This window comes from Chanodichthys erythropterus, chromosome 11 (assembly GCF_024489055.1).
Source record: "Chanodichthys erythropterus isolate Z2021 chromosome 11, ASM2448905v1, whole genome shotgun sequence".
NCBI lineage: Eukaryota > Metazoa > Chordata > Actinopteri > Cypriniformes > Xenocyprididae > Chanodichthys > Chanodichthys erythropterus.
This window is the reverse complement of record NC_090231.1, coordinates 57,507,518-57,528,512: the sequence shown is the minus strand read 5'-3', so window position 1 is coordinate 57,528,512 and position 20,995 is coordinate 57,507,518. Positions and strand designations below refer to the sequence as shown.

At 36.8% G+C, this 20,995-nt stretch overlaps 2 protein-coding genes across 9 annotated transcripts; one reads left to right on the top strand and one right to left on the bottom strand.

Moving 5' to 3' along the window:
- Nucleotides 1-272: 272 nt before the first annotated feature.
- On the bottom strand, nucleotides 273-8,775 carry sirt3 (sirtuin 3). Of its 5 annotated transcripts, none has more exons than XM_067400200.1 (8): nucleotides 8,620-8,775; nucleotides 8,320-8,416; nucleotides 8,067-8,225; nucleotides 5,728-5,960; nucleotides 5,547-5,647; nucleotides 3,008-3,169; nucleotides 844-1,056; nucleotides 273-526 (listed from the first exon to the last, which is right to left on the bottom strand). In XM_067400200.1, the coding sequence occupies exons 1-8, from the start codon at nucleotides 8,708-8,710 to the stop codon at nucleotides 506-508; spliced, it is 1,077 nt and encodes a 358-aa protein (XP_067256301.1). In that variant the 5' UTR covers nucleotides 8,711-8,775; the 3' UTR covers nucleotides 273-505. The 5 variants fall into 5 exon arrangements, with proteins under 5 accessions (XP_067256301.1, XP_067256302.1, XP_067256305.1 ...); XM_067400201.1 differs by lacking the exon at nucleotides 273-526 and adding an exon at nucleotides 1,369-1,412 and having other exon boundaries at nucleotides 917-1,056; XM_067400204.1 differs by lacking the exon at nucleotides 273-526 and adding an exon at nucleotides 1,369-1,409 and having other exon boundaries at nucleotides 917-1,056.
- A 989-nt stretch (nucleotides 8,776-9,764) lies between these two features.
- Nucleotides 9,765-19,836, top strand: LOC137030104 (gastrula zinc finger protein XlCGF28.1-like). 4 transcript variants are annotated; one of them, XM_067400206.1, is made up of 4 exons: nucleotides 9,765-9,826; nucleotides 11,361-11,406; nucleotides 14,590-14,854; nucleotides 15,795-19,836. In XM_067400206.1, exons 3-4 carry the CDS (start codon nucleotides 14,773-14,775, stop codon nucleotides 16,676-16,678), a joined length of 966 nt encoding a protein of 321 aa, XP_067256307.1. In that variant the 5' UTR covers nucleotides 9,765-9,826; nucleotides 11,361-11,406; nucleotides 14,590-14,772; the 3' UTR covers nucleotides 16,679-19,836. The 4 variants fall into 4 exon arrangements, with proteins under 4 accessions (XP_067256307.1, XP_067256309.1, XP_067256308.1 ...); XM_067400208.1 differs by lacking the exons at nucleotides 9,765-9,826; nucleotides 11,361-11,406 and adding an exon at nucleotides 15,326-15,684 and having other exon boundaries at nucleotides 13,367-14,854; XM_067400207.1 differs by lacking the exons at nucleotides 9,765-9,826; nucleotides 11,361-11,406 and adding an exon at nucleotides 15,242-15,684 and having other exon boundaries at nucleotides 13,367-14,854.
- Nucleotides 19,837-20,995: the final 1,159 nt, after the last annotated feature.

The following is a 20,995-nucleotide window of genomic DNA, read 5'->3' as shown; positions in this document are numbered from 1 at the left end:
TTAAACACATATTTCGGGTCTTTATCGACCCAGGACATCATTCAATACTCTCCTAAAGTTAGATATCAACTTTCTTAGATTTCCTCAATCAAATCATTATAAACAATATGAAAAAATAGTAAAATTTAAAAAGAATGTCTGTTTCCTAATTTTTGGTAAATAATGACCCAAGGTATGTAATAGTGTAAGTATTTATATGAATCTTTTTCTTTTTTGCGCAACAATAATTGACTCAATAAGTGCAATTCACCTTTATTCCTCAAGGTCTGATACACAATGATGAGCCAGATGCTGAATGTCAGATACACATACAGTATCATGCAGATTTATGAAACATTCGCGCATTTACAGTTTAATTAGTACACCTTATCAACAAAGGAAGCTCACTCCCACTTGTGCATGCTCACTACTGAGAAAGAGCTTAATGATTGGGCCGACGGGGGGTAACCAACAATCAATCCCATTTTGGGTCTCCAGATCTCATGTCAAGATGAAATTGGGTTGTTCACTCCTTGTTAACTGAAGCCTGTAGAGAAGGACAGAAAAAACTTTAAATGTCTCAAGTTTTGGGGGCTTTGAAGCGAGATTAAAAATGTATGACTGTTTCCTAACAAAGAAAGAAACAGTTAAAGTTAAGCTTCAAGCTGTTTTGTCAACTGGACTAGTCTTTAAAATAAAGGTCATGAAGAACATTCTGGCAAATGAGATATATGAAAAATGATAGATGCTGCTGCAAGAGGAGCATAAAAAATGTATTTCTCCATAACTCTTATAGAATACAAAATTTCATGAGTACAGCAGACTAATTTGCATGCATCTACTGTATGATTGATTATAACTCACCTCGTCTCCGCCAGCATTCATCAGGGCTTCTAATTCCTGCTTCCAGCCAAGAAGCTCCACCAGCTTTTTTACCCCACTAACTACGTCACCCAGCTCAGCCACGTCATTGTGACGTTGGGACCCCCAGGCGAACGGCCCCACAAGGTCTCGATTTATCAGGAGCCGTGACACAGAACCACGCACGGCACCGGCCAGGCTGGCGAACGGCTCCACCTGACGATTCAAATACACAGGCCTGTGAAAAACCAGTAACCAGAAGACTCAACAGTGACATCTGCTGGTCATGAGGCTCCATAAAACAATGACTATTTCTGAAAATGGTCTGTGAATGGTATACTGCTAGACGTGGAACAAATATAGTGAATTTATTTATGCTATGCATTGTGTAAAAAAGGGTTAGAATATATAGATAAGGATACGACCATAAAAACATGTCGAATGCATTAAACAGCACACACGGGCCTTTCTGTCAAAGCTTTAAACTATATGCATTTGTTTGAAGTGCTTAATGTAAAAGATCCTCACGTTTAGGACAACTTTTCCTGCAGCAACTCAGTCTGCGTCCTCTGCTTTTTTCCAGAAGCGTTTTGTCCATAGAAATGGGTTAAAGTGACATGATTGGCAGAGGTTTGCTGCGCACGGTGCGCAGACACAATTCAACGATACTCAAATTTGCTGTTGATTAGTGGTTGCAATACTGTTAACTACCCAAAGACTACGTAAATACAGGCAAACCTACGGAAGCCCATTTCTGCCACATAAGGAGGAAAAAAAAACATGCTCTCCTAAAACATAATTATGACATAAAAGGTCAAAATTGTGACATACTAAATTGAAATTATTAGATTAAAAAGTCAAAATTGTGAGATTAAAGAGCTAAAATTACAATTAAAAAAAAAAAAAGTCGAAATAATGACATAAATCGAAATTATGATATACTAGGTAAATTATGAGATTATGACATACTGGGTCATAATTATGAGATGAAAAGTCAAGATTATGACTTAAAAAGACAAAATTTTGACTTAAAACAAAATTATGACTTAAAAAGTCAAAATTTAAAATGAAAAGTGAAAATTATGGTGTAAATTATGAGATGAAAATTATGACTTAAAAAGTCTAAATTATAATTTTAAAAAATTAAAATTATGAATTTTGACATACTAAGTCAATTGTGAGATGAAAAGTCAAAATTATGACTTAAAAAGTGAAAATTAGGACCCAAGACAAAATTGTGATTTAAAAAGTGAAAATTATGACCCAAGACAAAATTATGACTTAAAAAGTAAAAATGATGAGATTAAAAATGAAAATTATGACTTAAAAAAAATCTAAATCATGACATACTGAGTCTATTGTGATTTCAAATAGAAATTATGACATACTAAGTCAACTGTGAGATGAAAAATCAAAATTATGACTTAAAAAGTCAAAATTAAAATTATGACCCAAGACAAAATTATGACTTAAAAAGCCATAATTATAAAATGAAAAGTGAAAATTATGACATACTATGTCAATTATGATATGAAAAGTTTAAATTATGAATTTAAAATCAAATTTATGACTTAAGACAAAATTATGACAAAACGTAAAAATAAGATTAAAAATCAAAATTATGACTTAAAAAAAATCAAAATTATGACATACTAAGTCAGTTGTTACTTAAATAGAAATCAGGACATACTAAGTCAATTAAGAGATGAAAATTCTTATTACTCTTACTCTTATTACCTAAAAGGTGAAAATTATGACCCAAGACAAAATTAGGACTTAAAATCTCAAAATTATGACATATCAAGTCAATTATGAGATGAAAAGTCATAATTATGAGATAAAAAAAATTGAAATCATGACTTAAAAATTAAAATTCTGTAAAATGATGAAAGAATTTCCATTTTTCGGTGAATTATCCTTTTAAAAACTGATTGACTCATGATTATGGGATAAAAAGTCAAAACTGGCATGTAATGATTTCAACTTTTATGTCATAATTATGATTTAGCAGAACATGATTTTTTCTTATGTGGCGGAAACGGGCTTCCATGCGAACCGGACACGGCCCGCAGACACATGAAATACGGAGAGTTTAAATGTAGAATATGGTCTTGTCTGACACTGTTCAGTGAGCACAGATCTTCACAACGCAGCAGCTTTTCCTCACCTCTAGAGATGTTCCCATGACAATGAGTAAGTCTGCTACAGGGAAGTCTGTGAGGTAGCTGAAGAACTGCTGAGGAAGCTCCTCACCAAAGAACACGATGTCAGGCTTGACGATTCCTTTACAAGTCGGGCATTTGGGTATTTTTCCTTCCATGATATCATTCTGTTGGGAGACAAACACTGCATGAGCTTCACTCATTCACAGCCATACCATAATCAAAGATCCACGATCAAATCACAGTGAAATATTAAAGAAGTATTTAACCTACATATCTACATGCAGATATCAATATGCTTGCAATGTGCTGCTACCAACATGTTAAAATATGTTAGCAATGTGTTAAATCATGCTACCAACATGTTAAATCATGTTAGCAAAACATGTTAAAACACGAGCAATAATTTAAATCATGTAAGAAACATGGTAGCAATGTGTTAAATAATGCTAGCAAACATGCTAAAACAGCAATGTGCTAATTCATGCTAGAAACATGCTAGCAATGTGCTAAATCATGCTAATGTTAAAACACGATAGCTTATGCTAAAACATGCTAGCAATGTGCTAATCATGCTAAATCCCGTTAACAACATGTTAAAACATGATCAATGAGCTAAACTATGATAGAAACATAGTAACAAATCATGCTAGCAACATGCTAAAACATGTTAGAAACATGCTAACATTTTAACAAGTTGATGGCATGTTCTAACACATAACCACAATGTGTTAAAATGTTATCAGCTTTTGCTAAAACATGGTAGCAATGTATTAAATCATGCTAGAAACATGTTAGCAAAATGATAAAACATGTTAGAAACATGGTAGAAATGTGTTAATGCTTGCAACTAGAAAACAAACTAGCAAACATGCTAAATCATGCTAACATGTTAAAACATCCTAGCAATGTGCAAATCATGCTAAATCATGTTAGCAAAATGCTAAAACATGAGCAATGAGCTAAATCATGATAGGAACATGGTAGTAATTTGTTAAGTCAGGTTAACAAAATGCTAAAACATGAGCTAAATCATGATAGGAACATGTTTTGCTAAATCATGCTATCAACTTGTAAAACATGTTAAAATGTTCCATTAATGTGCTAAAATACTAGCAACATGTTAAATTATACTACCAACATGCTAAAACAGCAATGTGCTAATTCATGCTATAAATCATGCTAACGTGTTAAAACATGATAGCAATGTGCTAAATTATGCTAAAACATGCTAGCAATGTGCTAATAATGCTACATCATGTTAGCAACATGATAAAACATGATCAATGAGCTAAACTATGACAGTAACATGATAGCAATTTGTTAAATCATGCTAACAAAATACTAAAACATGTTAGCAAACATGCTAACATTTTAACAAGCTGATGGCATTTTTTTAACATAATCTTAACGTAACATGTCAAAATGCTAAACATCAAAATGCAAACTTGCTAAAACGTGTTAGCAATGTGCTAATGCTTTAACAAGTTAATGGCATATTTTAACACATTGTTAATGTAACAATCCGTTAAAATGTTATCAACTTGCTAAAACATGGTAGCAATGTGTTAAATCATGCTATAAACATGCTAGCAAAATGATAAAACATGTTAGCAATGAGGTAAATCATTATAGAAAAATGACATTAATTTGTTAAATCATGCTAAAAACATGCTAGCAATGTGTTAAAAAATGCTAACATTTTAAAACATGCTAACAATTTGCTAATCATGCTAAATCAGGTTAGCAACAAAATGCTAAAACATGGTAGTAATTTGATAAATCATGCTATCAACTTGTAAAACATGTTAACAATGTGTTAAATCACGCTAGAAACATGCTAGCAAAATGATAAAACATGTTAGAAACATGGTAGTAATGTGTTAAATAATGCTAGCAACATGCTTAAACAGCAATGTGTTAAATCATGCTGGAAACATGCTAGCATTTTAAAACATGCTAGTAATGTTTTAATTAATGCTAAAACATGCTAGCAATGTGTTAAATCATGCTAGAAACATGCTAGCATTGTGATAAATCATGCTAACATTTTAAAACATGCTAGTAATGTTTTAATTTATGCTAAAACATGCTAACAATGTGCTAATCATGCTAGAAACAGGCTAACAAACATGCTAAAAATGTAATGTGTTAACAAATCTGCTAGCAACTAGCTGAAATGTTAGCAACGTGCTAGAACATTTGAGTAAAATCTTCGATTAAAGCTTTTTAAAGTTAGTTCAAACTTTCAGACAAGGCTTTGTCAAGCCAACATCACAGTTAGTCATCAACGGGCTTCTCTTTGTGTGTGCGATGTAAGATTATTTTGTTTTTTGAAAGTCTTCTGCTCACCAAGGCTGCATTTATTAAAAATACATTAAACACAATAATATTCTGGAGTATTTCAATTTAAAATAACTGTTTTCCATGTGAATATATAATAAAAAGTAATTTATTCCTGTGATCAAAGCTGAATTCTCAGCATCATTACTCCAGTCTTCAGTGTCACATGATCCTTCAGAAATCATTTGCTGCCATAATTACCCGGAGTTCCTCTCCCTGGTAATCCCTCCGGCAAACCGTGCACGTGGCCGTGGCAAATGTTCCGTGCGCCTCCACCAGCATTTCTGGAGGAATGCCAGCCACTGAAATCCATGAAAGGTAAATGACATTTATAAATGATTTACACAGACGCCCAGCATGTGCATGTGGATAGCGGACTCACTTCGTTCCAGTCCGTCAATGTTTTGCGTGTACATCCTGAGCAGCTGCCCCTTATCGTGAAGCAGGCGAATGAAGTAGTGTGTCAGATTGGGTCGGTAATTACCAGGATAAAGTTCTTTGGCGAGAGCGAAAAAGGGGTTTGGATTGTGATGGAAGTAATTTATTTCAAATATGGCCTCGGCGTAGGGTAGATTGTACTGTTGAAGGTTGTCATAAAGACCGCTGCCAGGTGATCTGTGGGAGAAATCAGATTGGAGGAAAGTCTCACAGCAGTGGCGAGGCTACAGAAGGGCCAGGGCGGCACTACTTTGGTCTGGAAATAACTCTCCAAACACTAAATAGCTTTGAAGAGCCCTGCTTTCAACACAAGCTTTTCCAGTAAAAAGCTACTATTCCCCAGCTGTGAAAAATCAGATTCATTCTAGCGAATCGGTTCATCTAAACGGTCCCGTCTCTCATATGTAGCTTTGGAAAGTCTGATTCATTCTAGTGAATCATTCCAGTTAAATATTCAGCAGTTTGTTTTTATTATAATTTATATTTAATCTAAATGTTTCTTGTTTAGGGTTAATCAAAATATAAATCAATAAAATCACAAAAAATCTTTTCAACATTATATCTGTCTAACAAACATTCGAATTATTGGGTATAATATAGAACAATATACTTTGATAAAAGTTTATATTTCAGATATAAACTGATGTCTACAGTAACACTGAGCACGCCTAAATCTTTTTGAAAGTAACGCTTCGAATAAAGATTGTATCAGTTATATTGTCACTCAGTTGGTGGCGACAAGTGACTGTTACATTTTTTATTAAATTTAATTTAATCATTTATTCAAGAGATTCGTTCAAAAACGCTTATTCGTCCAGTAATTACACAATAAAAGTCTTTATGAGTGAATCCTTGAATCATTCATTCAAACATATTTTACAAATTTTATATTTTTAAATAGACTGCAGCAATTATCATTTTGTCAGAACCTATAATAACATACATTATCTTATATATATATATATATATATATATATATATATATATATATATATATATATATATATATATATATATATATATAGTTAGTTAGTTGCAAGAAAAAGTGTGAACCACTTGCAGAATCTGTGAAAAAGTGCAAAATTTTAACAAAATAAGAGAGATCATACAAAATGCATGTTATTTTTTGTTTAGTACTGTCCTGAGTAAGATATTTTACATAAAAGATGTTTATATATAGTCCACAAGAAAATAAATAGCTGAATTTATTCAAATGACCCTTTCCAAAAGTTTGTGAACCACTGATTCTCAATCCTGTGTGTGGTTACCTGATGATCCACGACTGTTTTTATGTTTTGTGATGGTTGTTCATGAGTCTCTTGTTTGTCCTGAGCAGTTAAACTGAGCTCTGTTCTTCAGAAAAATCCTCCAGATCCTGCAGATTCATCAGTTTTCCAGCATTTTTTGTATATTTGAACCCTTTCCAGCAGTGACTGTATAATTTGAGATCTGCGTTTTCACACTGAGGACAACTGAGGGACTCAAACACAACTATTAAAAAAGGTTCAAACATTCACCGATGCTCCAGAAGGAAATATGATAAATTAAGAGTCGGAGGTTAAAACATTTGAACAGGATGAGATGTCCAAATTTTTCTTATTTTGTTTAAATATATATATTTTTTCATTTAGTACTGCCCTTCGGAAGCAACAGAAGATACTTGCATGTTTCCCGGAAGAAAAAATAAATACAATTTACCTTGATCATCAAATTCCAAATGTTTTAACCTCTGTCTATTAATACATCATATTTCCTTCTGGAGCATCAGTGAATGTTTGAACCCAAAGGGTTCAAATATGCAAAAGATGCTGGAAAACTGATGAATCTGCAGGAGCTGGAGGATTTTTCTGAAGAACAGAGCTCAGATTAACTGTTCAGAACAAACAAGAGACTCATGAACAACCATCACAAAACACAAAAACAGTCGTGGATCATCAGGTGACCACACACAGGATTGAGAATCAATGGTTCACATACTTATGAATGGGGTCATTTTGTCTTGTGGATTATATGTAAACATCTTTTATGTAAAATATCTTACTCAGGACAGTACTAAATAAAAAATAACATGCATTTTGTATTATCTCCTTTATTTTGTTAAAATTATTAACATTTTCACAGATTCTGCAAGTGGTTCACATACTTTTTCTTGCAACTGTATATATATATATATATATATATATATATATATATATAATTAGACAAAAAATAGAGATCCACCCACTTGAAGATTTCTGGCCTCGCCACTGTCTCACAGGTGCATTAGAGGACAACAGTGTTTACCTGAAGTCTGGGATTCCACTGGGAGTGCTGATGCCGGCTCCGGCCATCACCACGATCCTTCTGAACTTGCGTTCTCTGATATTTTCTGCAATGTCCTTCAGGGTCTGCTGGTGAACACTGCCACGGCCTCCTCCAAACAGCCCTCTTGTGAATGCAGCTCTATCAGGTCAAAATGTTACAAAAATTCACTTTCACTGAGAAATTTTTGTAAAACAAAGAAGAAAGAAAAAAAAGAAAGAAAAACAATACTTACGGACAGTAAACAAATTGTGAAAGAAATACAGCATTCTTCTTTGCATGAGGGAAATGTGACAAAATGTTTTGATGGGAAAGGTTTGTCCTTGATAGATCTGAGGAAAAGCATCATTGTGAGATTCTGGGTAAAAAAATAACAGCATTAAATACTGTGTACCAAGCTGGTAAATGTAACTCGTTTTAATGATGTTTTTACTCGAAGACAAAGACAGAACCAGTCATTAATCACAATATTTGCTATCAGTGTGCAGAACGACATGTGTAACATGATTGTACAGCAGAAATAACAAGAAAATACTTTGTGTAGTAGACAGTCCTCTTCTCCATAATAATTTATCTGTGAAACAGCGTCTGCACACAGTTAGCATGGATGTTTTTAAGTACAGCATAATGGACTCTTGGCGAAGCTCGTACTTTGTCAAAAGGCGTACATTATTTCGGCGACTTTGTAGTAGTAAATAAAAACATGCCGGAATGGGTTGCCAGGGTTGCTATAACAAATCCCCCTTCCTCCTAGGGCAGTAGACGAGCTCAAAGTAGCTGAATTCCGCGGGACTTGGCAACACTGAGCGTCAGACTGGTGACACACTTATTACCGTAAATGATATATCGCGTTTCCATCAAATAATGTGTCGGTTGAATAACACCTAATGTGTATTCATTGTCATTTATGTTCGCACTAAAATAAATTATATCGATAATTGGCCGTTACTGCTGGCATTTAAATGGGCTTAATGTTTGACTGATTTAGGTCAATATTTAAAGTTCGTAATTACTACAGTACTTACGGTTAGAAGTCGTTCGTCGAATGCAGAGTCTCTTATGAGAGTATTTTTTTTTTATTCTTGTTGAATATATATATATATATATATATATATATATATATATATATATATATATATATATATATATATATATATATATATATATATATACTGGTCAGTAATTTGTCGAAAAAATGCATTTGTAGACTAGTATGTGTTTTTTCCACATGAAAAAATAATAATTTTAAACCATACAATAGTAATTGATTTATTTTTGTTGTGGTAATTCTAGTTGCTGTGGTAATTAGTAATATAAACAAATTACTTTACCCTATACTGTACTACTTTTTCTACAAACAGTTTACTGTCGTAAAAACTAAAGTATACTACTATTGCAGTTTGTCAGTTTACTATAGTTAATACTACAGTATGCTGTAGCATTCATTAACAAAGTGTTGTAAACACTATTATAGTATGGTTCAAAAACACTAGTGTTTACTATAAATTACTATTTTCATAGTAGTAGGTCATGGTCCATAATAGTTAAATATTTGTTTTTTATCCAAAACATACTCCTTTTGGTGACTTTGTCGTTGTAGATTGTAGATAATTATGATTTTGGCTATATTATAAGATGAGTGAAAGCGCGACTTTAATTTTGCTTTTTGGTCCGATCGTGCTGTGACGTCACTACGGATGCTCCGCGGACGGTTGGCTCATCAGTCTGAGGAAGAAAGCGAGGTGAGTGTTTTGTATTGTTTTCATGTTAATAAATCGATAGAAAACGTTTAAACGTGGTTTATTTATTTATTTTTTACAATTGTGCTCCAGTATCATGGCACTATTATTGAAGCTGTTTTGCGTTAGTAATGTATAATAAATGTGTAAGTAATATTGTATTGTTCTATGTGCAGTGCTTATAGTTGTTCCTTTTTTAAATCGCTTTTTAAACTTTGATAATATAGTAAAGCACATTCGTACATAAGGGACAGAGATAGCTACTTTGTATTGATAATTTCGCTGCATTTTCTAAAAGTTTTTAATGTTGTGAGTTTATTCTACATGTCTTTAAATGTTCTCACAGCGCATTTTCCTTAGAATGGCAATTCTTAAACGCAGGCTGTTAAAAAAGATAATACTATGAACGTAGTCCATGCGAGTCATCTCGTTAATTTAAGAAACAGTATGAATTTGTAGCAAGGGTGCCACCATCTTGCAGTACTACAACTTGGTTGGCTCTATTGGTTTAATGGAGATTATTATTTTGTTTCATGCCGTTGATTTTGCATGGTGTGGTGCACAAGTTGTATGGACTACTTTTAACCTTTTTATGGCTTGTTTCCACCTGGTGTTAAAGGGTTAGTTCACCCAAAAATTAAAATAATGTAATTTATTACTTACCCTCATGCTGTTCCACACCCGTAAGACCTTTGTTAATCTTCAGAACACAAATTAAGATATTTTAGTTGAAATCTGATGAATATTTTTGGGGGGCCAAAAAACAAAATAACGATTTATAAAGTGATGGCCGATTTCAAAACACTGCTTCAGGAAGCTTCGGAGCGTTATGAATCAGAGTGTCGAATCAGCGGTTCAGAGCGCCAAAGTCACGTGATTTCAGCCATTTGACAGTTTGACATGCGATTCGAATCATGATTCGATACACTGATTCATAACGCTCCGAAGCTTCCTGAAGCAGTGTTTTGAAATCGGCCATCACTATATAAGTCGTTATTTCGTTTTTTGCCGCACCAAAAATATTCTCATCTCTTTATAATATTAATACTGAACCACTGTACTCACATGAACTGATTTAAATATGTTTTTAGTACATTAATGGATCTTGAGAGAGGAAATGTCATTGCTGGCTATGCAGGCCATCGGATTTCAACAAAAATATCTTAATTTGTGTTCTGAAGATTAACGAAGATCTTACGGGTGTGGAACAGCATGAGCGTGAGTAATAAATGACAGAATTTTCATTTTTGGGTGAACTAACCCTTGAATTTGACTCGAACGCATACACAGCCGTTTGACGCATGCACAGTTACAAGAAATCTTTCGCAACATGTTACAACCATAGACAGTAAAAGAAATGGACACAGCGACCCCATTGGAACTCAATTGAGTCAAGTGAAGCCCATTTTTAGCGATTTTTAGCACTTCCGTTTCTGACGCGCAGTCTCACACTAAGCTTGATGACGTCAGCAACCTGTCTGACAGATGTAAATCTTCTAGTAACTGTGCGTGAAAACTGCCATCGTTAATCTTGCAGAGACGGCGAGCTTGAGCGGGGAGTTCTTTGGCGTGAGTGAGCAGGAGTAAGTATTCTGATTAATTATTTTGTATAGTATTTTAAAATGTAACGCCAGTACGCCATATTAAGTTAATGCATACTATTGCCTGCGAGCTTCTCCTCCTGTCTGTACGGTAATTTCTCTACTGTGCGACAGAGAGTCGAGTGGTTATGACGCAATTGTTAGCCTATTTTTACAAAAACTGTTTCTACGGGGCCATAATGTAACATAGAAGGTAATGGAGCCCTTTATACATTGTCGTGTATATTTAGAAATAAATAATGGACAAATGGAGTCTTTAAACGCCTCAGATGTAAAGTTATTCGCTGTCAAAGTGACGCCAAAATGAATGGGAGTCAATGGGATGCTAACGCAAGTGAAGTTCTGCTACAAGATGGTGGCACGCGGCCGACTTCAAATTCCGGTCGACTTCCTTGGGCACTGGTTACAACCCATGTAAACATCTTTGTACTCTTTCATGCTAGAGTGAGTGGGCAGCAAGAAGGCGGTGCTTTACTGTGGTTTGGGATGTGTTCAGGACGGATAAAGTTTCCACTACAAAAATCTGAAGTGGTCACATGCATTTTTGCCTTCCTCTGTAGATGGTTTCAGTGATCCAATCACAATACTTTTTAGATCACTTTCCATTTGTATTTAGCGCTGACCACTTGTAACCAGATCACCTAAAAGCATCTTAATACTAGGTTGAAACATGGCCTTAATGTTCTACAAGTACAAGTGAAAAATTACATTAAACCCACAATTAAACCCACATACAGTTGAGCTCAAAAGTTTACATACCCCTTGCAGAATCTGTAAAAATGTTAATCATTTTAACAAAATAATAAGGATCATGAACATTGCATGTAATTTTTTATTTAGTACTGTCCTGAATAAACTATTTCACATAACAGTTGTTTACATAAAGTCCACAAGAGAAAAAAATTGCAGAATTTATAGAAATGACCCCATTCAAAAGTTACATACCCTTGATTTTTAATACTGTGTGGTTTTTACCTAGATGATCCACGACTGTTTTTATGTTTTTGTGATGGTTGTTCATCAGTCTCGTTTGTCCTGAGCAGTTAAACTGAGCTCTGTTATTCAGAAAAATCCTCCAGGTCCTGCAGATTCATCAGTTTTCAAGCATCTTTTGCATATTTGAACCCTTTACAGCAGTGACTGTATGATTTTGAGATCTGTGTTTTCACACTGAGGACAACTGAGGGACTCAAACACAACTATTACAAAAGCTGCAAACATTCACTGATGCTCCAGAAGGAAACATGATGCATTAAGAGTCAGGGGTGAAAACTTTTGAATAAGAAGTTGATTTTGTTTTTTTATTTTGTTTAAAGAACATATTTTTTCATTTAGTTCTGCCCTACTAAAGTATCTACTTACATGTTTCCCAGAAGACAAAAAAAAGTACAATTTATTCTGTTCATCCATTTCAAAAAGTTTACATCCCTGACTATTAATGCGCTGTGTTTTTTTTCTGGAGCATCAGTGAATGTTTGAACCTTTTTTAATAGCTGTTAATAGTTAAAAGTGTTTGAGTCCCTCAATTGTCCTCAGTGTGAAAAGATGGATCTCAGAATTATACAGTCGCTGTTGGAAAGGGTTCAAATATGCAGAAGATGCTGGAAAACTAAAGAATCTGCAGGATCTGGAGGATTTTTCTGAAGAACAGAGCTCAGTTTAACTGTTCAGGACAAACAAGAGACTCATGAACAATCATCTTAAAACAAAAAAAAAAAAACAGTTGTGGATCATCCAGGTAAAAACCACACAGTATTAAGAATCAAGGGTATGTAATCTTTTGAACGGGGTCATGTTTATAAATTCAGCTATTTTTTTTGTCTTGTGGACTTTATGTAAACAACTCTTATGTGAAATAGTTTACTCAGGACAGTACTAAAAAATATATAATGCAATTTTCATGATTCTTCTTATTTTGTTAAAATGATTAACATTTTTGCAGATTCTGCAAGGGGCATATAAACTTTTGAGCTCAACTGTTAACAACACATTTTAATATAATGCCCTTTTTAAAATTTATTTCGGTATTCATGATGTAATATGGTCAAGTTCAATTTTGACAAACACTTTCTCTTCTGACCATTTCCCCCCACCGCCACAGAAATTTTATTTCCCTATTGCTGATGCAGGAAACTTGGGTGCGACTGCACCAAATGCAAATTTGAAAATGGGAGTAACATACTTCCAGATTTACATATTACCAACTGCTCTTAGACCTCTGAATGATGAGAAGCACAAGTGCTTGGATTTCATGCCATTGGTCGATTTTCTACCATCATGCCAAATGGTTCTTTTAGCAAATCTACATTGAGCTGGCCCAGCTAGTGTTGTGAAATCAGAATAAAGGGGCAGTCGCACTACACTTTTCGATCCATTGACTTAAGCTTAGAATTTCGGTCTCAAATCCCACGAAGGACCTTCAGAAGTATTAAAGGAGGAGTGATAACGAGAGGACCAGGGTCCCATATCCTTCTTCCTTGAACCTAAACCTTGTAAAAGTGGTGCCGAAACCCAGGAAGATTGAGGTGGGAACCGGCGAACATTCAACATAATTTTAATCACAAAATAACATAAACAACAAAATGAAAGTAAAGTGGAAGCTCCTCATGGACGACGGCCACATGTACTAAAACAAAACCACAACATAAAGATCAAGCATGGTCCTCTCTTGTCTTCCACTGTCATCAGTCCTCCTTTTATCCTTCCGGAGCTCCTTCGTGGAACTCGAGACCGGTGTGGAGCACAGGTAATGCTCATTAACACTCGCGCCACCGAATTCGCTCCATTCCCACTGCTCTCAGCCCTGCCCTGCTTGCCACAATTACTATGACATACAAGCTGGCAAGGATGCTACCTGCAGACGTGGACCAAGGAGATGCAAGTGTGAAGACAGTAACATCTGCGCTCCCTCTGAATAACACAATGCTAGGCCTCATAAACACAGATAACTTCCTCAGGTAGGGAAAATCCACCCACAGGTATTGCAGCAGATCTGGGAGAAATTAGGAAGGATTGAAGGCGTTGGTAAGGTAAGGGTACGGTACATCCTTTAGTGATTCATGAGGGGGGTACACAGCATACTAAGTGCCATAAGTAACAATGTCATTTGGCTGCATGTTAACAGGTGGCGGAATAAAAAAAGGATTTGGTTATTTATTTTTACAGGTTTGGTCCTGTAGTCCTCCATGCCACACAGCAAATCATACAACACAATATGGAGTGAAGCCACTCCCACAGCAGTTCACCAATAATTGTTGGAAGCATTCCCATCAAAGGGGCCAATTTGGTTCAAGCCAGCAAGAATCAAGTGTGCTGTAACAACACATTCTACGTAACACTGTTGTAAAGATGGAATTTGTCGAAGAGAGTGGAGACATCAGTGATGCTGAATCATGCAGAATGAATGATGAAGATGTGGAAGAACAAAGAGGTTGGTGTCAATTTATAATTGCTTGGTAATCACTACTGAGAAACCATTAAGGCACAATTTCTGGAGGGCCACTGCTCTGCACAGTTTAGCTCCAATCAGTTCCAACCTCACACCTGCTTGGAAGTTTCTAGTAATCCTAAAGACCTTGATAAGCTGGAACAGGTGTGTTTGATTAGGGTTGGAGCAAAACTGTGTAGAGCACAATTCCTGGCCCTCCAGGAAATTAGTTTGAGACCACTGCATTAAAGTAACAAAGTTTCTGACAGTTTACCAGATTTGCTGGCTTTAGTTATACAACTTTAGAACCGTAGAATAACATAAAGACTTGAACTGCATCTGTTGAATTTGTGTATTTAGCTGCGTTTTCACCCCAGGACCTTTCTCCAGAAACTAGGGACTTTTGGGTGGTACTCAGTGTGTTTCGACTGCAGGCACCTGGGTCTAAGATCCGCATAAAAATTTCTCCCTCAGAACGTCCCTGCTCACAAGGTAGTACTTCTTCAAAGTTCAGGAACCTGCTGAACATGCTGATTGGTTGAGTTCACGCAGCATTTCATTTAAACCACCATTTTTAAAAGTTTGTTGCGGTGCGTGCAGTAAGAGATGTTTGCTATTTGAATCAGCACTGGAGTTTAAAAATACAACCGATGGACCAACGACGAGGTTCAGATTTTAAGCTTATATGTGGAGGACTAAATCCAGCAGGAACAGGAAAGTTGCACACAGTCCTACGTCACTGGACTAATCTTCGTGGTACTTTAGAACGCAATGGAAATGCAGATGGCAGCAGGTCTGAGGGAAAAAAGTATGCATGGGACAAATTGTTCCAGGTAATTTCAGTGGAAACGTGGCTTTTGTTTATTTTTTAATAAACTTTGTCTTTAATTTAGCATTTGTCCTTATTGAATTGATTATTAATATGCTACTATGTTTATTTTAGAACTGATGGAATCGAATGAGGAAAATCAGACACAGAATGAAACGGAGAATCAGGAATCACCCAATTTCAAATATGGAGAAATCACTATTTCTTTACAAACAGATGGGGGTTTCAATCAAGAAGCCACAAATTCTTTCACATGCCACCATTGTGGAAAGACTTTCTCCCGAAAAGGACACCTGAAATATCACATAAGAGTCCACACTGGTGAGAGGCCTTACAAATGTTCTCGGTGTGAGAAGACCTTCACACAAAAAGGTCACCTTGGGGCTCATATAATAACTCACACTGGTGAGAGGCCATTCACATGCCCTCAGTGTGGAAAGGGTTTCACGAGTAAAGGAAACCTTAACGTTCACATTAAAATTCACACCCAAGATAGGCCTTTTATGTGCCCACAGTGTGGAAAGACTTACACGTGTAATGGACACCTTAAGGACCACTTACGAAGTCACAATGGTGAGAGGCCTTTTACATGCCCTCAATGTGGAAAGAGTTTCGCACGGAAAGGAAACCTTAATATTCACATTAGAAGTCACACCAAAGAGAGGCTTTACACATGCCCCCAGTGTGGAAAGAGTTTCATATATAAAGGACACCTTAAGGAACACATAGGAATTCACACTGGTGAGAGGCCGTTTGCATGTCCTCAATGTGGAAAGTGTTTCACACGTAAAGGAAGTCTTAATGTTCACATGAAAAGTCACACTAGAGAGAGTCTTTACAATTGCCCTCAGTGTGAAAAGACTTTCCAAACTAAAGGACATCTTGATGGTCACATAAGAATTCACACTGGAGAGAAGCCGTTCACATGCCCTCAATGTGAGAGAAGCTTCACTCAACGAAGACTTCTGAAGCATCACATAAGAATTCACACAGGTTGAGAGGCCTTTCTCATGCCATCTTTGTGGTAAAGGTTTCACACAGGCGCAAATTCTCAAATTTCACCTGCAGTTTCACTCTATTTGGCTGTGATGACTGTGGTAAAACATTGTTTTGGAGTCACTGCTGAAAAAGCACCTGAAAAGGCTCTGAGTGTGGAAATTCCTTCATAAGAACAAGAGACTTGAAGCGGCACAAAAGAATGAAGAATGAAGAAAGAAGAAAAGAAAGAAGAAACCTGACAAAACATAAAAGAGTCCACAATGGAGAGAAGCCGTACCATTGCCTTTCATGTGGGAGGAGATTTAAACAATCACGTATCTACATCTACTGGCTCATATAGAAAATCGCTGTCCGCAAGTGGTCACAGTGACCAACCTTCAGGATTCAGTTCCAAGCACATTGTGTAAGATTTAGATGTACCTGACAATGGAATCCGTCAAACAGTAGGATTAAGGCCTGTTCACACCAATTCAGATGTTTGGTGCGATAAACATTTTAATTACAATGAACGGCCGTTAATGCATCTGTTCAGACGAACGTGAACATTCCCAAGCTGTCAATACAAAAAATTTTTATACTGCAAAGAAGCTGGTGAAGAAACCTCCCTTTATTGCTTCACCCCCAAAATAACAAGCACGCTATGGAACACAGGCAACTGTTCGTGTTCACAAGTATCAGCCGAGATTCAACAACAGCATATCTTGGTTCTGTGAAACAGCAAAAACCAATGTTACTCCCGTATCGAGTAGAAACAAAGCAACCTCAGCATTTCCCACTCTCTAACGTCTCGCCAGCACTGGAAAACGTTTCCAATATTAACATGGGTCCTAGCTCTTGCCTGATCGAAACCCTTCTTTTTCAGATTATATTCCTCTGTCCTTTACTCTTGGGTAATATCTCCGCCATCTCTCTTTCTAAAGTCTTTCTACATATGTCCTGCTTGCTCCCTCTTTCTCCTCCCCCATCATGAATGGACACAACCCCTATTTGAGCATCATGAGCATTTACTTCCTCTATTTGAGCATCATGACCATATACAGCCATTATTTGACCATCCTGAATGGATGCGCACCCTATTTGAGCATCATGAGTGGATACACCCCAATTTGAGCATCATGAGCATTTACATCCCTTATTTGAGCATAATGAACATATACGGCCCATTTGAGCATAATGAGCGCATATACACCCACTATTTGAGCAACATGAATTGATATAACCCCTATTTGATTTGAGCGTCATGAGTGTTTATGTCCCATATTTGAGCATCATGAGCGTATACACCCCCTATTTGAGCATCATAAGCTGATACGCCCCTATTTGAGCATCATGAGCGCATATTCCCCTATTTGAGCACCATGATCGCATACACGCCCCTATTTGACCATCATGAGTAGATACGCCTCCTATTTGAGCATCATGAGCATATACACGCCCCTATTTGAGCATCATGAGCATATACACGCCCCTATTTGAGCATCATGAGCAGATACACGCCCTATTTGAGCATCATGAGTGGATACACACCCCTATTTGAGCATCATGAGCGGATACGCCCCCTATTTGAACACCATGAGCGGATATGCCCCTATTTGAGCATCATGAATGCATACAGGCCCACTATTTGAGCACCATGAGCACATACACACCCCTATCTGAGCACCATGAGCACATACGCACCCCTATTTGAGCATCATGAGAGGATACGCCCCCTATTTGAACATCATGAGCAGATACGCCCCGTTTGAACACCATGAGCGGATATGCCCCTATTTGAGCATCATGAGCATTTACATCCCTTATTTGAGCATAATGAACATATACGGCCCATTTGAGCATAATGAGCACATATACACCCACTATTTGAGCAACATGAATTGATATAACCCCTATTTGATTTGAGCATCATGAGCGTATACACCCCCTATTTGAGCATCATAAGCTGATACGCCCCTATTTGAGCATCATGAGCGCATATTCCCCTATTTGAGCACCATGATCGCATACACGCCCCTATTTGACCATCATGAGTAGATACGCCTCCTATTTGAGCATCATGAGCATATACACGCCCCTATTTGAGCATCATGAGTGGATACGCCCCCTATTTGAGCATCATGAGCAGATACACGCCCTATTTGAGCATCATGAGTGGATACACACCCCTATTTGAGCATCATGAGTGGATACGCCCCCTATTTGAGCATCATGAGAGGATACGCCCCCTATTTGAACATCATGAGCAGATACGCCCCCTGTTTGAACACCATGAGCGGATATGCCCCTATTTGAGCATCATGAATGCATACAGGCCCACTATTTGAGCACCATGAGCACATACACACCCCTATCTGAGCACCATGAGCACATACACGCCCCTATTTGAGCATCATGAGAGGATACGCCCCCTATTTGAACATCATGAGCAGATACGCCCCCTGTTTGAACACCATGAGCGGATACGCCCCTATTTTGAGTCAAGTCAAGTCAAGTCAAATTTATTTATATAGCGCTTTTACAATTGGTAATTGTTTCAAAGCAGCTTTACATATTAGAAGCACAGAAAAAAAGGGAAGTGGTTAAAACTGTACAAACAAGCGTGGTAATATGTAACATATACAAGATGGTGCTACATTAAGCCAATGTCGGCTGACTTCCAGGGGTGGAAAAAACCCCCTAGGAGAAAAACCCAGCGTGCTAGCACTGGGGAAAAAGTCCTAGGAGGGAAAAAAAACCCTTGGAAGATATATATATATATGTAAATGTATATGGAGACCAAATTCTGAATTGTACATTTTTATTATAGAGATTAAAAATCGATTATATATAAATATATGTAAGCGGATACGGGGATCCTGGGCTACGTTGTAGTCAGGTCCAGACGCAGGTTCTCCATCTGACCTGGATACGGCCTGGATCCAGCACCCGGCAAACCTCAGGATAAGCAGAGAGACAGATATTAGCGTAGATGCCATTCTTGTTCTGATGTACAGGTATATCTAGTGTTATAGGAAATGTTCTCGGTTCCGGCCGACCTAATTATTGCAGCGTAACAATCCTTTAACGGATTTGAAAAATGTTAATGTATTGATAATGTGTTATGTGTATGCAAGAGCAAAGAGATGTGTTTTTAGTCTAGATTTAAACTGACAGAGTGTGTCTGCTTCCCGAACAATGCTAGGAAGATTGTTCCAGAGTTTAGGTGCTAAATAGGAAAATGATCTGCCGCCTTCAGTTGATTTTGATATTCTGGGTATTATCAACTGGCCTAAATTCTGAGATCGCAATAAACGTGAAGGACTATAATGCATTAAGAGCTCACTTAGGTACTGGGGAGCTAAACCATTTAGAGCTTTATAAGTAAGTAGCAAGATTTTAAAATCTATACGATGTTTAATAGGGAGCCAATGTAATGTTGACAGAACTGGGCTAATATGGTCATACTTTCTGGTTCTAGTAAGAACTCTAGCTGCCGCATTTTGAACCAACTGTAGTTTGTTTAAAAGCCGAGCAGAACAACCACCCAGTAGAGCGTTACAATAATCTAGTCTTGAGGTCATGAATGCATGAACCAACTGTTCCGCATTTGTCATTGAGAGCATATGTCGTAATTTAGATATATAAAATTTATTTTCTATTTTCTAAATCTATTTTGAGCATCATGAATGCATACAGGCCCACTATTTGAGCATCATGAGCACATACACACCCCTATCTGAGCATCATGAGAGGATACGCCCCCTATTTGAGCATCATGAGAGGATACGCCCCCTATTTGAACATCATGAGCAGATACGCCCCCTGTTTGAACACCATGAGCGGATACGCCCCTATTTTGAGCATCATAAGTGGATACGCCCCTATTTGAGCATCATGAGTGCATACAGGCCCACTATTTGAGCACCATGAGAGGATACGCCCCCTATTTGTGCATCATGAGTGCATACACGCCCCTGTTTGAGCATCACAAGTGGATACACCTGTATTTGAGCATCATGAGCGGATACATCACCTTTTGATGATTAGCTACAAGAATGTTTTGGTGCTATGTGGATCATTCCGATCCAATTAGTTTTTTCTCCGATTTACACTGCCAGGACAATGTACACAGTATTTTTTTCCAGCACACACACACAACAGACATCTAGCAAATATTCACAAAATTGTTTGTTTAAGTGTTGATTTAAATTTCAGTTGCATTTTTTGGAAATTGTTTTCTGCACATTATATCTGCATTTTTGGTCACAGCTCCAGAGCAACTGCTGTTACATAATTTTTTTAAAAAAAATTTTTTTATGTATTTGTTTCAGTGCCGT

Coding starts and splice junctions, on each gene's coding strand:
- sirt3 (XM_067400200.1), bottom strand. CDS start 8,710: ATGCTGTACTTAAAAACATCCATGCTAACTGTGTGCAGACGCTGTTTC. Junction 5,961..8,066: donor AGTGGAATCCCAGACTTCAG/GTAAACACTGTT, acceptor TTTCTCCCACAG/ATCACCTGGCAGCGGTCTTT. Junction 1,057..3,007: donor TCATGGGAACATCTCTAGAG/GTGAGGAAAAGC, acceptor TTGAATCGTCAG/GTGGAGCCGTTCGCCAGCCT.
- LOC137030104 (XM_067400206.1), top strand. CDS start 14,773: ATGGAATTTGTCGAAGAGAGTGGAGACATCAGTGATGCTGAATCATGC. Junction 14,855..15,794: donor AGATGTGGAAGAACAAAGAG/GTTGGTGTCAAT, acceptor TGTTTATTTTAG/AACTGATGGAATCGAATGAG.